Source organism: Pagrus major, chromosome 15 (genome assembly GCF_040436345.1).
Source record: "Pagrus major chromosome 15, Pma_NU_1.0".
NCBI classification, from domain to species: domain Eukaryota; kingdom Metazoa; phylum Chordata; class Actinopteri; order Spariformes; family Sparidae; genus Pagrus; species Pagrus major.
Window position 1 is genome coordinate 11,508,372 of NC_133229.1, and position 17,558 is coordinate 11,525,929.

The 17,558-nt window shown below is 41.1% G+C and overlaps 2 protein-coding genes across 2 annotated transcripts; one reads left to right on the forward strand and one right to left on the reverse strand.

Moving 5' to 3' along the window:
- Positions 1–1,024: 1,024 nt before the first annotated feature.
- On the forward strand, positions 1,025–9,946 carry psap (prosaposin). Its single transcript, XM_073481635.1, has 14 exons — positions 1,025–1,133; positions 4,420–4,553; positions 4,734–4,808; positions 4,918–5,043; positions 5,704–5,913; positions 6,015–6,158; positions 6,372–6,428; positions 7,464–7,631; positions 7,754–7,846; positions 7,939–8,122; positions 8,413–8,576; positions 8,663–8,743; positions 8,915–9,022; positions 9,176–9,946. Exons 1-14 carry the CDS (start codon positions 1,100–1,102, stop codon positions 9,209–9,211), a joined length of 1,614 nt encoding a protein of 537 aa, XP_073337736.1. The 5' UTR covers positions 1,025–1,099; the 3' UTR covers positions 9,212–9,946.
- Positions 9,947–10,759: 813 nt separating this feature from the next.
- slc29a3 (solute carrier family 29 member 3) lies at positions 10,760–17,279 on the reverse strand. Its single transcript, XM_073482442.1, has 7 exons — positions 17,183–17,279; positions 16,222–16,335; positions 15,705–16,120; positions 14,938–15,020; positions 14,436–14,662; positions 13,116–13,278; positions 10,760–12,195 (listed from the first exon to the last, which is right to left on the reverse strand). Exons 3-7 carry the CDS (start codon positions 16,026–16,028, stop codon positions 11,565–11,567), a joined length of 1,428 nt encoding a protein of 475 aa, XP_073338543.1. The 5' UTR covers positions 16,029–16,120; positions 16,222–16,335; positions 17,183–17,279; the 3' UTR covers positions 10,760–11,564.
- Between the last annotated feature and the right edge of the window lie 279 nt (positions 17,280–17,558).

Below are 17,558 nucleotides of genomic sequence, written 5' to 3' on the forward strand. Positions count from 1 at the left end.
AGTTGTTATTTTCATTCCTGACCTAGATTGGGTTTATGCAGTCTGGATTTTTTGAAGTAGTTGAGCAGCCATCCAGTCTCAGTCATTGTCCTCTGAAAAAACACTGTAAGCAGCGGTTGATTCGTGAAAGGTGATAAAAACAAAGCTTTACCTCAACTGGAATTACGTAACTGTAGCAGTTTGATTTCTTCAGTCACATTATCTGCTCCACTTCCTGGTTGCACCAAACATCCTTGTATTTGTCAGATATGTTAAGGCCATAAATTCTAACTTGCACAAACTCCAGTCACACAAAGGATCAATGAGTCAGGCAGACTACACTGATAAAAACACCACCTCCCCCTGTACTCTGCTATCAGGAGAACAGGTTAACAAGAGGGACTCGTGATCAATTTGCCGTGACACTGCCCCTTTGCTTTAAACTTGGGTGAGTTGTCCTGAATGGATTAAAATCAAAAACCCTGTGCTGTGATATAAAGAGATTAAGGTTATTGCTGTTTTCCAGGAACTTTCACAGACTTGCTGATCTTTTTTAGTGGGTTTGAACGGCATTTACAGTATGTTGTGTTAATCCACCTTTGCCTGGCTGTGCTTAATCCACACACACAGCAATCACACCATTAATTTATGGATTAGGGACCATTTAAACTAACAGTTTAATTCAGTGGGAAGCAATCAGCATTACATTTTGTCTTTCAAATGATTTTCTATTAAAATACAGAGAAGTAAATGATATGAGACATATTAAGCTTTACATACAGCACTGAAACTACTGCTGTGCAAAGTCAAAACCATGATGTTTAGTGTAGAATAACCCACATGTATCCTTCAAAAATCACAAACCACTGCACAACTAATACAAAAACTTACTTTCACAAGACTGGTAATTAGATGTATGTGTGTTTGAATTAAAATGTCTTTCAAAAGACTGCCGATCACACGCCGGGGCAGTCACATGTCTCAGTGGGCAGTCAGCTGACAGTGAGACATCATAAAGGCATCAACAAGCCTCCCCTCCTGCATTGCAGTGCTCACCAGTCTCCAGTCTGCTTCACCCACAGAGAAACAAACACACAGACGAGCCGGAAACAGCGGAGTCATGCTGCTCCTTACTCTACTGTTCATAACATCAGGTAATATACCAACACTCACGGAATGAACGAGTTGTGTTTTGTAGTTTGTGCAGATTGTCGGTGAAACGATTGAGGCAGTTGTCGGTTAAGGCTGTTTGGTTGTGTAACTGAGTGCGTTTCAACATGGAAACGCGGAAGCGTCTGAAGTAGCGTTAGCTTTTAGTAAACATTAACACATCGGCTAACTTTAACTTTAATAGCTAACGCTGCCGTATATTAGATGTTATTCTCAAGGGGACAGAGACATGATGTCTGTTTTGTAGATTAATTTTCTGCAAATTTGCTCACGGTGCACGAATGAATGTTGGCCCTTTGCCTTTGAGGTTTGAATGCGTTATTGTTGGCCCGCACTAATGTTAGCTCGGCTAACATTAGCATTTCAGCTAAGGCTAGCTGGCTCACGAGCTAAATTCCACAACAACGTTATCGTACAGTTAGACTGTTGAATAAGCATTACGTCAGTATTTGTCCTTGTACATAACACAAGTTAACCGAGCAGCTAGCTAACCAACACCTTCAGTTTCATTCTTATGGTGTTTTATGTCGGCGTAGGTGAATGTTTTCACTTTAAAACAGGTTTCTTCCAGATCCGCCCAACCTGTTTTGACCAGCTACTGTACTGTACACGGTGCTATGTTGACCCTTGGTTTGGTTTTATAAGGAAGTCCAAATGAGAACCTTTCAACCATTAACTCTCATTTCAGCTTTTAAGTAAAATGTCAGCAGCGTTACTTCTCACTTTCTGTTCCTCCTTACTGTTCTGTAATGGTACCTGTATCTGTTGTCATGTGCACTTCTGCCTTTGATAGCCTAGTTAGCTTATCTTTATGTTCAGACCAAACTGGGTCAATGAAGTCAACACAAGTCATTGCTGCAGTGAAGCTAACAGAACACACAACTAGGTTATGTATTTATGGAGTTGCATGGTGTTAGCTTGGCCCTGTGGCATTTGAAATATGTGTGAACTTAATGTCCTTTTTTACATCTTATCAGAACACAAGCTGTGGTTTCTTTCAGACTATTGACTATTGGTTTCTTCAAATCATGGTATTTGTGCTTTGTGTATTTAGTCCATATCTTCAGTCTGACTTCTGGCTAAAAATGATTTTATACAATATCATCTTTGGACATTCTTGCACGTGTTTGCTGCAGTCATTCCCAAACGGTTCAACGTGTTGTTCGACAAGTGTTATGTATACCTTCTTTCTGCTGATCTATGGTGGTTGTGTTGTACTGATGTGTGGCCTGCTGCACTGAAACCATCTCACGGGTCACTTGCTGCTGTTGAACAATGTAATCTGAATCCTACTTGAAGCCTTTTGAGCTTCGCTGTGACATGTGATGTTGATTCACTGACACTATAATGAGTCACAGAAATCACGTCCACAGAAAGCGAGTCAAGTATAGGCTTGTATATGTTGCAGCTTTTTTGCTGACTTCTCAAAAAAAAAGCCCACACTTCTTTGTCTAACAGGAGACTTGCTTTTTTTCTGCTATGAAGCCACTAGATATATACAACATATGTCCTGCTGCTGTGTATTGCCTTATTAGCTTTAAACAGTTTACTGCAGTGTTTAAGTCTTGTGCCGAGATGTCCCCCTCATTAGTACAGTCTGTTTACTTGGGAACAGCTTGTTATTTTGTCTGACTGCTCATGTGATTCAAGTGGAGGGGGGTGGGAGTACCCTGCATGCCTGCCTGCCCCCTGCCTGCCTGTCTGCACTGTATGAATGATGAGCAGGAGGGGTGTCACCGCGGTGTAACTGGGTGATAGTGAAGTTTGTTGGTACTTTATCACCAGAGACTACTCGTAGGACACGGGTAGCTCTTGCATACTGATAAGTTTATATTCAGAGTACACTGCTGTGTTTACGTTGCTTTTATTTCCTCTTGAAGACCATGTTCATCTTAACAGCATTGTGGAGATCAATTGTGAAAGAAAAAACAACGTGTGAAAGCAGGAAATAGTGCTGTGAAATATTAGGTTCTTTCCCACATCATTTTTTCTACTAGAGTAAAAAGGAGAACTGTGAACGCCCTCTTTTTTTATTTGCATTTGCCTTAAAGATAATAAAATCATAAATTCACCCGAGGTGTCTCCTTATTATGGTTTGGTGCTTTCAGACTGGTTTAGGCGGTCTGCATTTGGGTGGTAAATCATGCCAGATTTAGAGGCACATGCTAATGCAACTTGGCAATTTGCACTAATAGGATTTAGAGTGTTTTTCCTTCATAGTAGTTATTTAATAGTTAAGTGTATTTACCCACAATGCTCAGTGTTTAAACTAGTTCCAGTTTTACAGAGAGGGCCCACCAATTTTTCTTGGCCCCCTCAATGACAGGACTCTGTTGCATTTGGTTGTTTTTTAGGTCGGCAACTTAAAAATATTTTTCATCATCAATTAATCTGATTATTTTATCCATTAATCCAATTTTCAAGTGCTTCTTATGTCCAGCCAGCAGTCCAAAATCCAAAGACTACAAAACATCATAAATGGCAAACAAAAGCAGCAAATCCTTACATTGACTAATTGATTCATGTACTAATTATTGCAGCTCTAGTTGGTTTAAGGAGACTGCAGGATATACCAAACTGACATTGCAGATGATTGACTCCGTCTAAACTAACTAAATGACAGGTCACTGACCGATGCTTTTCTTTATTGAATGACAAAATGAACCTTTCCTACTGGAAAGACATGGCTGCTGTTCTGTAAAAATCCCCTTTCACCCCAACTGTGCTGAGTTCATGTGAATCAGACTTGGTCACTCAGAGTTAAAAATTAACTATAATTAAAAAAAAATACTGTCGTGGACAAAACATAAAACTCGGCTCACGAGGTTTAGCTCGATCCTTTGTCTTCTTCTCAAAATTGAAAGTAAATTTCCATGTTTTAAGGAAGTGTGTCAGCCTAAAATTCCCCTCTGGTCTTCAGATAGGGAGAGTGGCATCCGTTGTGGTAAAACCACTCTCTCGGTTAAACTAGACTTTCTGGAATATCATTCTGAGAAAATGTGTGCTTATATCTCATCTGTAATCTAGATGACCTGTCATAATGTCTGTTCTTGATACCTCAGATCAATGCGTACAGTGCCTTTTTTTTAAACGAAAAAACAGATTATTTAAGCTTGAGAATGAAAGACAGCTTCTCCTGTTTCTTATTCTACTCTTTGAGCAGTCGTAACATACCCAGAAATGATGTGGTTTTGTCATATGTCTGCTTTCTGATCTCTGCATTAAAGCTCTCTACACGGTATCAAATTTGGTTATTTGTCTCCTTTGCAGCTGTAGCGACCCCCCTGCTCGGCACTGAGCAGTGTGCTCGTGGCCCCCCCTACTGGTGTCAGAATGTAAAGACGGCATCTCGGTGTGGAGCTGTGACTCACTGCCAGCAGAACGTGTGGAACAAGCCCCAGATGGTGAGACACACTGCGTTTTTTTTCTCCTACCAAAGTGCCATTCATATCCGTTTGGTTGTTCTGAATGTGGTAATGAAATGTTTCCCCAACACATGCTCCTCGTTGTTGTTCTAGATATTCTGTTCATTTTGAAACGTGGTGAATGTATCTTTCTTTACACGCCCAATTGTGTGGTTTCAGAAAGCGGTGCCATGTGACTTGTGTAAAGAGGTGTTGATGGTGGTGGACCAGGTACTGAAGGACAATGCCACTGAGGTAAGTGAAATAAAAATCCCTGTGTTTTGAGATATCCTTTGATAAGCAAAATGTATTGCCTGCTATTAAACTTTGGAAGTCTGATATGTGGTTGTTTCTGTGTTTGCAGACTGAGGTTCTTGGGTACTTGGAGAAGGCCTGCGAGCTCATCCCTGATAAAGGTTTGAGTGCAGAGTGCAAAGAGATGGTGGACAGCTACTACCCCATCCTTATAGGTATCATTAAAGGAGAATTGGTGAGCACCTTTGAACCTTTTGTCCAAGTCATAACCCAGTTTCAGTTTAAATATAGATTACAAACTTGTGATGGAAGGTCCAGGCTGTAACAATTAACTAAAATAACAGTTTTGGCACACCCAAAAGAAAGCTGTTTAATTAACAGTACCATTACCATCACATGTAGAATTGTATTGAATGCTTTTAATTAAGCTATAAACAACTTAAGTCAAAGATGTTATTAAATCTATGGACCTTGGTTTGTCTCTCAGTTTATCATTCAGCTTCATTCAGACTCTTTAGTAACTGGTCCGTCCCCTCCTCTGGGTCAAAAAAAGGAAAACAAGTGGCTGTGAGCAAAGTGCAGCAAGCTGAATAAGGGCTATTGATGGGGAAGTGAGTCCTAGTCTGATAGGAACAGAGTAGTCCTTGTGTAATACCGAACCTCATGACTGTGACCATTTAGCGTAGTTGTCTTTGTTTCAACTCTCACCTGCTATGTCAACTTTGGGAACAAAAGACACAGTTCTTTACAGATCCTATAAAACAAAAATGTGACCTTTTTTTAGATCTCTTGTTCAAGTTGAGTTTCTTTTTTTAAACTAATTTGGCTGCGTGGGTCATCAAGACTTTAAAACTAGGTGTAATTTACGTTTTTTTTTTTTTTTTTTTCATTTTAGGAGAATCCTGGTGTGGTGTGCGCAGCCATCGGGCTGTGTCAGTCTCAGCAGGCAGCCCTGGCTAAGGCTCAGGAGCAGCTCGAGTCCAATGAAATCCCTAAGGTCGACCTGTCCCAGCCCATGGCTCCCTTCATCATCAATGTGCCCCAGCTCCTCTTTCCTCAGGAGAGCCCTAAACAGGAGGCCCACAAAGAGGAGACTCCAGAGCAGGTAGACTGTTTAACTTCCATCTCCACCCACATGAACAGCAATATCTTCTCCACCTGCTATTGATGATAGTCGTCTTCATTCGGCCTTGACTCTTCCTTCAGGAAAACAATGTTGTGTGCGACGACTGCGTCAAGTTCCTGACTGATGCTCAAGAGGAAGCGAAGTCCAACACCTCATTTATCGACGGTCTCATTGAGAATCTTGAGAACCAGTGTGACCTGCTGGGGCCAGGCATCGCTGACATGGTGAGAACTCTACATGAGTGGAGGGGTTTTGATACTTTTTTTCACTAATTGCAGAAGCGTCAATTTTTTTAAGGTGGTAAAATTCATTTTTTACCACCTCATTTATGTTTTGTACAGACGCCAACATGATCATATCCACTAATCGTGAATCATATATCTGCAATATCTGTAGAAATAATCACAATGTAATATGTTTGTTTTTTTTCATTGCAGTGCAAGCAGTATATCAGCCGGTATGGTACCGCTGTTGTTCAGCAGCTCATGTCCATGGTGAGTGTTCTCACCCTCACTTCATGTGCTTCACTGATGTTTAAAAGAAGGAAAACCTGTGTTTGCATATTTAAGTCACATGACTGGTCATATTACTCTAATATTCAAGAATGAGCTTAATGAACTGGCCATCAAAACTAATGCGTCTGTGATAATTGGTATGCTTCGGTGTTGCTAAGCCCATATCCAGTCTCGCAGCACCAACTGGCCTGCTGACTTTTCAATTTATTCACATCTTTAAATCGCTTTCTGTCTTTTTAATTTATTTTTTCTTACTTCCTGTTGTCTTTTCGCCCGTGTTACTTTCCACTCCCCTCCATTCATGTTGTCTCGCTCTGTTTTCTCCTGCTCTGGGTGTTGTGTGCCGCTCTCCAGGAACAGGTAGGTCTTTCTGTGTCCAGCCTGTAGCCTCTTAACCCTTAGCTCTTGCTTCTTGTGCTGTCCACTCCTAGCGCTACTCACCTGGCACTGTAGAGCCTCATGTATGTGATAATCTGAATATGAGTGAGACCACTTTTTATTTAAAGGGAGCACTCTTGCTTGTTTGGCTAATGACACTGGATTGCCTGTAGTATGACTACAGCAAAGGGCACGTTAAGATTCTCACCTGTTTCTTGACATCGGATGAGCATACAGTGCTGTCGTATTTAAAGTATGCTTGGATCTAGTGACTTAGTTTGTACAAACAAGTCAGATAAGAGATGTCTTTACTAACATTAAAGTAGCTGTTGCCATGAAAAAAAAGCACCATCTTTATTATTGTGCTTTATATGGCTGTTTTTTCATCAGATTTTGTCTGATGCCTCAGACGCAGGGCTGCAGAGCTTTTGTTTCAGTATGGGTGTGTGTTTGTGTTTGGATCTGGTATTAAAAAAAAATCTTTATTGTGTAATTGAAATGTATGCATATTGCATGGGTGGTAATGCTGTGGAATGGTATTCAGATTGGAAACACGTGGTTTATGCTAACAGCATGCAATGTGGTAAGCTTTGTTCATCTGTGTATCCTGAAATAATCGTCTGTTTCTGTCCTTAGCAACCCAAGCAGATCTGTATCCTTGCTGGCTTCTGTACTGCTATGAAGAATTCCATCCCCATGCTGAAGCTGCAGCCTGCCAAGACCGTACCTGCTGCCAAGTCTGTACCTGCTCTCAGCCTTTTCCCCGCCACCAAGGTGGAGTCTGCAACAGACAAGTCTGCTAAGGTGAGTCATTGTGGGCCCCCAACTGCGGACTCTAATCAGTCCTCAACATTTATATAACATAAAAATCTGTTTTATAGCACAATATTGTACATGCACATCAGATTCGTGTCTTTGTTTTCCAGCCCTTGGTGCGTGTCCGTGAGTCCCCAACGTGTGCCATCTGTGAGTTTGTGATGAAGCAGTTGGAGACTATGCTGGAGGATCAGAAAACAGAGGTGGGATGTGTGCTATACTAGAAGTATCCAATACAGCCATACAAATCTACAGTGCTCTGTTGGTGCCAAGCTGATCCTCGTGTCTGTTTCAGGCGGAAGTGATTCAGGCCGTGGAGAAGGTGTGCACATATCTGCCAAAGTCTCTGTCTGCGGAGTGTAAGGACCTGATTGAGACCTACGGCGAGGCAATCATTGAGCTGCTGGTGCAGCAGGCTGACCCCAAGACTGTCTGCACAGTGTTGGCACTGTGCAATGAAGCCAAACGTACATATGTCTGTAAGTTCAGTTTAGTTTTTTAAGAAAAATCTTAATCTTAAATTTGTTTCAATTCTTCCCTTTGGTATTGAATATCAGTATTTTTCAAGGTGTTGTATCAAAATTGGAAATTCCAGTATCGTGACACTGTTGTTCAAAAGTCATAATAGAGAAAATTGGCAGTTTCTTCAAACATTACTAGAAATCAGAAATGCTCCATCAGGTGTGAGGCTTCAGTTTAATCTGCTTCTGTAACGTCAAAGGTGTATTTCCACATATGGTATTAACAGTGATTTCTGTTCTCTTTCCAGCTGCACTCGACCAGGCCCACTTCAAGGTCGGTGGCTACTGCCAGGTGTGCAAAATGGCCGTTACCTATGTCGACGAGCTTCTGGAGAAGAACGCTACAGAGGCCCAGATCGAGGAGGCTGTGAGGAAAGCGTGCAGCTTCCTGCCCGACTCTCTCCAGACCGAGGTGAGGAGTTGCATCCTCTCACTTTGTAACTTTTACTTGTCCTCGTGTGACAGCCTCGCATTACCACTTGTGTCTCGTGTCCACAGTGTGACCAGCTGGTTGAACAGTACGAGCCAGTGCTTGTCCAGCTGCTGCTCCAGATGCTCGACCCAGACTTTGTGTGCATGGTAAACCAGATTAATTCACAACTAAATTACAAAATGAGTAACGTGAACACTTTAATCTACCATACGTATCTTTATTCAAGTCCCTTTTTGATAAATTGAAGTCATTCCTTATGCTACGGCTTCATTCTGTATTTTTCTCACATGTTTGTACTGGACAATTCATTCATTCAGAAATTGGGAGCCTGCCCTGAGGCTGAACACAGGCTGCTGGGAACAGAGCAGTGCAGCTGGGGACCTGCATTCTGGTGCAAGAACATGGAGACAGCAACTCGTTGCAATGTGAGTAGTAAAAGTCACATTTTGACTCCCAAACAGTGTAAATCCTGGGCTTGTTTTGGGGGTACAAACTTATCTTTAAGGCTATATTGTATTGCATACCACAACCAAGTTTCCTTTGGGAGGCCTGTCTAACCACTTGTTTCTGTCTTTTAGGCTGTGGATCACTGCAAACGCCATGTGTGGGTATAGATGAAGAGGAAGACAAGCACACACTGACCTGTAGGGAATTAAAAGAAAAATACTGTAGTGCTGCTTCCCTCTTTTAATTTTTGTCCTGTTTTCTTTTTTTTTAACGGACTTACATGACTGCAATTTATGTTTAAATTAACTTGGATGATGTCATGGTGGAAAGGGACTGGACATTTGTGTTTTCCAAGGGTGGGGGGGAAGGGGAGGAGTGATTATATGTACGGTGGCCTGCAGCTCGGCCTGTTACTGCTTCACTGAGCAGAAGTCACAAAGCTTCCCTGTCAGGCTTTGCAGATCTGCATTTGGGTTTTACTTGCTAATATAGCTCGCTGGGTGTGGTGTGTTAAACACAAATTCAAGTTTCACATGTTGTTTAATGTTGTGCAGCACCAGATGGCTGCTCTGATCTGATCCTCAGACCCCCACCCACCCACCCCAGCTATAGGAGAAATGATTCGCTGTGTTAAGAATGACTGGCATTACTTTAAGCAGTACGTCTGATCCTAAAAAAACAAAATTTCTATTTTGTAGAAAATGTTTGTGTTGTTTTAAGGAGCTGATCAGGAGGTGAACCTCCTGCTCGCCTCCCATTGTTTGCACTCTTCCTACTGTTTGTAAATCACTGCATTTCTAACGTTCAGAAAGCATCTCGAATTCGATTGTTGTCTGCTTCAAACCCTGAGTCGACTGACGGCTGATCTGTAAATTTTTAACAATAAAAATGATCCCAATCCACTAGGTGTCATTTCTCTTGATGTAAACTGAATTTTGCTCAGCATTTTTATAAAGTTTAGGCCGTATAAACTACTTATGTTTTTTACAGGGGGGATCATTTATATAGTAATGTCTGGGTCATTTTTAAAAATTTTTTTTTTTAAGAACTCTTCGTTAACTTGTGATGTTAAATACTTTTATAAGAACTGTTTTTAGCCTATAATCTGTAGATTACATGTTTCTGCCACTGACCACTTTCCAAATGACATGAGGGTTGTGAACTGTAATTAAATATCGAAGGGAAGTAAATCTTTGAGTTTTAGAAATTTTGCGAAATTTCAACATAAAAGGATTATTTTATTTTTTTACAGTGGACTTATTTTGGGGAGGAAATGTGCATAACAAAGCAATACTAGGTCCCGTGCAGTGTTGTGAACAGTACAAGTCGAGATATATTTTGTTAAAAGTGAAAGTCACCCATACAAATAGCAGTAAAGAGTAAAAGTCTTGAAGTATCCAATATTAAGTATCGAAAGTACTTTTCTGGACATAAATTAACTTAAACATTAAAATGACAAAAGAAAATTATGCACATCTTTACGTGTGTATTCTGTATACTATGGGTCAACTGAGCATTTGAATTGACTTAAAGTATGTCAACTTAAAGTATGTTTTAATTTCTGTCTGAAGGGTTTACAATTATATCTGCTTTTGATACAGTTAAAGGTTTGTTTCTATCTGCAAATGACATGTTAAAAACAGCCTGAGCAAATAGTTAATCCCGTTAACTGCAACTCAAGTGCACATTTGAAAATGAGGACAGAAATCAAAGAGTTGATAACAATGTTCAGTTTATAAAGTCTGATCAAACTCACAAGGTTTACAAACAACTGACACAAGTCAGCCACATGTTCATTTACAATTTTTTAGCCACATTTTTCCAGCTGTATTCATCGAAGTTTAACTGAAATAACATTTAACACCCCTTGAAAAACAACTTATATACCACAATTGTTTACCCCTTACCTCAGTAGTTATGTGTGAAACGTTTTTTTATGTAATAAAAAATAAAAGCTTTGGTGTTAATTCAAGTATCCCTTATGGACTGTACCGATTGCTAATGCTTTGAGAGCCACTTCCTGATCTCTGATGTGTAGACACCAAGAGTCATAGCTTACGCTGCCCTGAGTTTCACATCACGTGCTACATCAGTATAAACTAGGGCTGTTTTCATTATTGATTAAGCTGCAGATTGTTTTCAGGATGAATCGATTAATCGTTCTGTCTATAAGATGTCAAAAAATTGTGAAAAATGCCATAGTTAAGTCTCCAAATTGCTTCTTTTTCTTCTTTTACATTTGAAGATGGAACCAGTAAATCTTTGACATTTTTGCCCGAAAATGACTGAAACAATCAATCAATTATCAAAATAGTTGACTGTGGAATAGTTGCAGCTCTAGTGTAAACATACATCATGAACGTGAGGTATGAAGGAATTAAGGCTTTAGGGGTGGAAATGAGCAGCACCTTTCCCTCCCGGTGCACTTTTCATCACAGTGCTTTGAGGTTCTGGTATTTGTCACTGTCCAGCTACTGTCTGCTGTGTAGCTCAACTACACCACTGTAAATCATAGGCTGGTCAGATGCAGTGCACGATAAGCACGGAGAAAGCTGATCCAACAGCCAGTCCCAGAGTGAGGAAGAAGGACATGACCACTCCTGTGGGCTCTGCCAGCTCCCGAGGTACCACCTTAGGCCCGTAGATCATTGGCAGAGTGCCTAGGTAGCCATTAGAGAGGCCAAGCAGGCAGTTAAACACCACAGGGAACACATCATGGGTGAAAAGCACAGTGTGGAGGTGGTCCCTCGGCTGGTAGTTACAGAACATAAAAAGCGGCAACATGACAGAGCGACACAACACCAGCACAGGCAGGACTCGGCTGGTGGGACCCGGGACCTGCAGCCAGGCGGTGGCCTGCCTGCCGCAGAAGTCTGCTACGTTGTACAGGAGGAAACTGGTGAGGGGCACAAAGTAAGTGGTTGTCCAGGGGCTGCTGCTGTCTTTGTGGACAGACTGGATCCCCGAGGACACTGCAGGGAACACCATGATAGAGACGCAGAAGACGTAGAAGACGCTCAGGCCGAGCACCCACGTCTTCCTGAGGATAGGCTGCAGCGGTGGGACGGAGACTCTTCTCTCTGCGCCTTCTGCTGCTCCCCCCTCATTTATCACCCCTGGACTTGTGCATGTTGCTGCCAGCATGTAGTGTCTACAGAGGAGCGAAGAAGAGTGCAGCATTTTTCAGATTAACGACGGGTATATCTAAAACCTCATCTAAATAGACTTTTTGTAGATTATCTTATTTTTGTACCACATCTTTACTTTGACAAGATGTGAATCTGTTCCCTAAACAGCAGTTTTATCATGAGATGATCATAATGCATAATGCCGTCTTCAATTAAGTGTTAAAATAACTTTCTAATAGCATCAGTCCGAGTTAAATTAAACTAAAAATAATGATTTATTTATTTATTATGTGCACTGCTGCTGAACTAAATAACAGTTAAGGTTATGATATTTCTGATAATTATTCAGAAGTAATTAAACTTTGGCACCATCTGGTGGTCGTATGAAGAATGACACTGTGTCACATAACTACACAGTAATGAACTATAATCTAAAGTATCCACATTCAGATCAAAGTAGATTTTACAGAACACAGGAGGATGTTAATTATTCATTGATCCATCACTTTTAAGGATTAAAATGTATTAACTGGTACAAATCCATCAAAGAGTATCTTTTACAATTTACAAATACTTGTTTACTCAAATTTATCAAAATAAAATGCTAAATGCTGGTTTGAGAAAATGTATTTAAATAAAATACCAATAATTTTTAATTAAAAAAATACAAAAAGACATTCTGTACATTTAGTAGCCTTAATATGTGTTGGATTTTGATGCAACAGTTCTTGAGAAGTGACAGACAGAACAGAAGGAACTGTGTTTACTTCCTGTCCTTTTAACTCCTCACATCAAACATAGATCTTATCTGTGGTTTTCTAATGGAAAAAAGTCCAAAAGATTTCATGAATGATTATATACTGTATAATCGATAATATATCTGTCTGATGGTGTGTGTGTGTGTGTGTGTGTGTGTGTGTGTGTGTCTTTGGCTGCTACCGACCTTGAATACGCCAGCTTGGGCAGCAGCAGATATGCGGCGATGCAGAGCAGGATGAAGACGTCGGCTGTCAGGAAGTAGGCCAGAGCGCTGTCTGTCACATCCTTCGCCGCTGCCAGGTCCACTATTGATGCCACTGCACTCAGCGTGCCTCCCATGGCCTGGCCTGAGACAAAAAACATGCTTCAGGTTCCAACTGTGGAGTCAGCTTATGGGAGGTGCTCAAGCTGCTTAATGTCCCATCGTAATGACCTCTATATGTTAAATATGATAGACTTTTTATTATTAGACTCCAGGTCCATTCAAAAAAGACAAACAAACACACACATAAAAATGTAAAAGGAGACAGTCATACCAGTGTTTCCACATGGCTGACTGGTACCTCACAGCACTGAGACCAGGATTGGACAACAGCATTAAGACAGAATTTTGTGTGTCATTCAATCGACAGATGAATTTATACATCAATTTCCACAACAGAGCATGAAATGTATTTACTCGCACTTGACAAAATAACTCACTCGCACTGCACCACCTAGGTTTTCCCATCAAAATTTGTAGGCAATCATTATAGGCAACCTGAAGTTTGCGAATACTTGCCTTTTTGAACTTAACCCAAAAGGGGGCAGTATAGAGAGGGGTACAGTAAGCTCTGAAGAGATTAATTTTAACATCATCTGAACACCAGAAGAATTTGCGTTTTAGCACATTGGCTTGTGTATATAAAATACGCCGTTGCCTGTACATGTCCTCATCATCAGACAAATCATCAGTGATGATGTGTCCCAAATACTTACCATTATGACAAGATTATAATGTTAAGTTATAATGTTAAGCATTATGACAAATATAATTATACATCCATCTTTTTTTGCCTTTATTAGAGAGTACAGTAGACAGACAGGATATGAGGGAGGGTGTGGAAAGACATGCAACAGTTTCACGGGAATGTTCCGATTATATCAGCGTCCAAAACTCTGAGCCAGCAAACTGTAAGTTTTTTCTACCTGCTTTTTCCAGTTCTGCTCTGAACAAGGTCTGTTTTTACACAGTGATGTCAATATGGTAAATAAGTAAACCTGTTAATTAACTGACAAATGTGTCACTGTAATCTTCTCACTTGATACAAATATAGAAACAGTGAACTTATCTTTCAGGCGGTAGGGAGCTGAAATATTTTTAGCAACATCCGTGTTAACTCATTAAAATAGTTAACTCCACCATCTGTTCTATAGGTGGAGCTGTCATGTAAATTCAACACCCCTATAGCCTGTTATATCTTGTCCTCAAAGAGACATTACTGACCTAAAAAGAGTCCTCTACCTGATATAAGTGCCTGAGAAATCCTCATGGGGAAATGCCCACTGATGCCAAACATGCTGCCAGAGAAGAGGTTGGAGGCTCCGCTGACGATGGCCACGCTCACCAGCGTGCCGATAAAGAACTCCATCCGGCTGTCGGACACGTCCACCTTCACCAGCACCGTGGTCAGCACAAACACCAGCAGGATGACAAAAAGAGACGACAGGATCCTCACGTTTGGAGACAACCTGCAGACACAGCACACGCACACAGAAGTTCCTCAGTTCATCGACGTAAGCAAAAATGAAGCGGATGTTCTGTGCCGTGGAACAATATGTGTACAATACTGATTGTATCCATAAAAGTATTACATCATAAGATATTTATTATCAACACAAATAACAAGTATAAAAGTTCAGGGAGAAAGTAACAGAAACATCCTGACACAAACCAACAAGCAGACTGTACTACATTACTATGCATATATATATGTGTGTGTGTGTGTGTTTGTGTGTGTATTGACCTGTTAACGAGGAGATAGTTGAGTATCAGACACAGCACAGAGGGCACTGTGGAGGCCATGGACAGATAACTTTCAAAGTAGTCCTGTGAATAGTTAAAGAAAGACAAAATGTTACTCGCATAGTGTCTCGCTCAGAATAAGAGGAAGCGAAAGAAAGAGGGGAGACATAAAAATATAACAGATTCTGTCCTTCCTTATATTTTCTATTAATTGTCGAAACTCAAATAAATGAATCTCAGACTAGAAGAGAGTTTGTCTGGTCCTACGTAACAACCAGGCGTTAGTTGTATAGTTCTTACAAAAACAGGCTCATGTTGAATAATTTCCCGCAGAAAGACTTTCTTTGGTAGTTGCTAAACCATCACAACAAACTGCAGATTTCAAGGAGGTGTGTACAGATACAGACATAACAGTTTCTGATGTTGTGAGGTTGTTTCAGTTGACAACAGATTACAGGAGTGTTTTTCCTCTGTGACACGCTCGTCCATTCTGGTTCTTGAAAAAAAAAAAATTCGACATAGTTTGGAAGAAGATCTACTTGACCACACTGACTCTACCTCTCTGTCCTCAACAAGCCTTTTAGCGTCTCTAATTGTATAAATGTGTTGCAAGTGATCTTTATCAGATGTAAAAGGACACTCACATCCCTCACAGGATCGTCATGGTACCGTGAAACGCATGCAGAATGGCCCTAACGTGCAGTTTCCTGTACACACACATGCACAATAAACCTAGCCTGTTGTATGTGTAGTATCCCTCACACTCACACTGAGGTCTGAATGTTGCTCCTCATTGCCGCTGTGATCGGTGCTGTTACTCAGTTTGTAGAGCCAGTAGTGTTTGGCTGTTATGAAGAAGTTCCAGGGCAGCAGTGAGCCGATGCCCATCAGAAAGAAGATGATGTACACCAAGTTGTAAGAGTCCTTTGGACTGTAGCGCACGGCCAGAGGCACTGATGAATGTTTGGGCAGGAGCGACGCAGACGGACTCTGGTCCTCGCTCTCCTCATCCTCTGATACTAGGTGGTTGCCGAGAGCATTGGGAATATAGGTGGAGTTGAGGCTGGGCTGCACTGGCTCTGTGTCGTCCATTTTACAGGCAGAATATGGGAAAAGTGAAGACGATGGGGAAAAGGGAAGGCTGAGGCAGCAGAAGAATAAAACAGGAAGTGTTGAAAAGAAAGCTGTGAAGGAGAAGAGAAATGCATGTTTTTAAAAAACCATCAAAAAAATCAATGCAAAACATGTCATTGCATTGCATGAGCGGTGTTTGGATGATGCTTACGTTTACTTGTGCTTTTCCAGGAAGGAAGACTGTGTTTTCTGTGGAGCCATAGTCTGGAGAGATCTCTGAGCTGTAGCTGGTAGAGATCAGTCCAATTGTCCAGATCCTGTGAAGCTGCAGTGCAGAGAGGCACATTCAACCCTGAGAATCATCTTCCAATTACAGGCGTAATATTGACAGGTGGTTTGCAGAAGGCTAACAATTAAACAATGACTCACCAGTGTTATTTAGTTGGTGTGGAATGTGACATGAGGACATTTCTCACTGTGCACCAACAATGTGAATGTGAGTGCTTGACTCATTACTATTTGGAAGTGGTGTGTGGTTGTGAACACACTGCTCTCCCTCCCACAGCAGGAATCAGTCTTTCGTTTGACTCATTCTCCTGACTTTAAGTAGTCACTACAGTTTAATCTCACTTGCATCTTTCTTAAAATTACAACCTCACATGTCACAAATAATAGCACTGAGGAACAGTCATGGGACAGAGAGCTGAGGTCTGCCACTGACAGAAATAGACTTACTAACTTGCTTGCACAATGACTTTATTACTTGAACTATTTAAGGAGGTTAAAAGAAGACAGGCATGAGAGTACAAAGCTGACCTTGCATCCTTAAGCATCATGTGCATGTGTAACACTAATGAGGAACCAGTATTCACATGATGCTTAGCGAAGAAAAAACAATTACACGCTTTCAAAAACAGGACAGTAACGTTAGACCTCTGGTAACTGCGGACAGCTGGTTTAACACAAGTTTTTGTCACTTCTCACTGCTAATTAATTGCTCATTCTGCCGTGGGGTCTATTTTTAGGGTGCTCACGCAAACAAACAAGTTCAAGTTGTGTTTGCTTTACACGTAAACTAATATGAGAGGCTAACTCGGCTAAGTGGGTTTTCCAGCAGCCTAGCTAACCTGCTCGACCTAACGCTGGGCTCATTAAATAAAATAACAACATACCTCACTGTCGGAGTTTCACTGGGTGTCGCTTCAGTCTTTCCTACAAGTCTTTCACTGACACACAAATCCATTTCACGGCGAACTCCCTTCGGTTTCTGGTCAGCTGACAGACCGCAGCCTCCAGCCGGTGAGCAGCAGCAACACGACTTCCGGCAACAGTCCTTCAGAATAAGATTGTTATCCACACGAATCTAAACCGCCAGACTGACTCAAAACGTACTTTTTGCGCAATAGAAGCGTGATTCATTTATGAAATACTTTTTATAGGACGAGTCCCCGCATAATTCAAAAAGTATTTTTGGAAAATTGAAATAAAAACTTAATCGAAGTAAAAAGTAATCCACGCTATTATTCTGATAGCCGTCCACCAGACCGG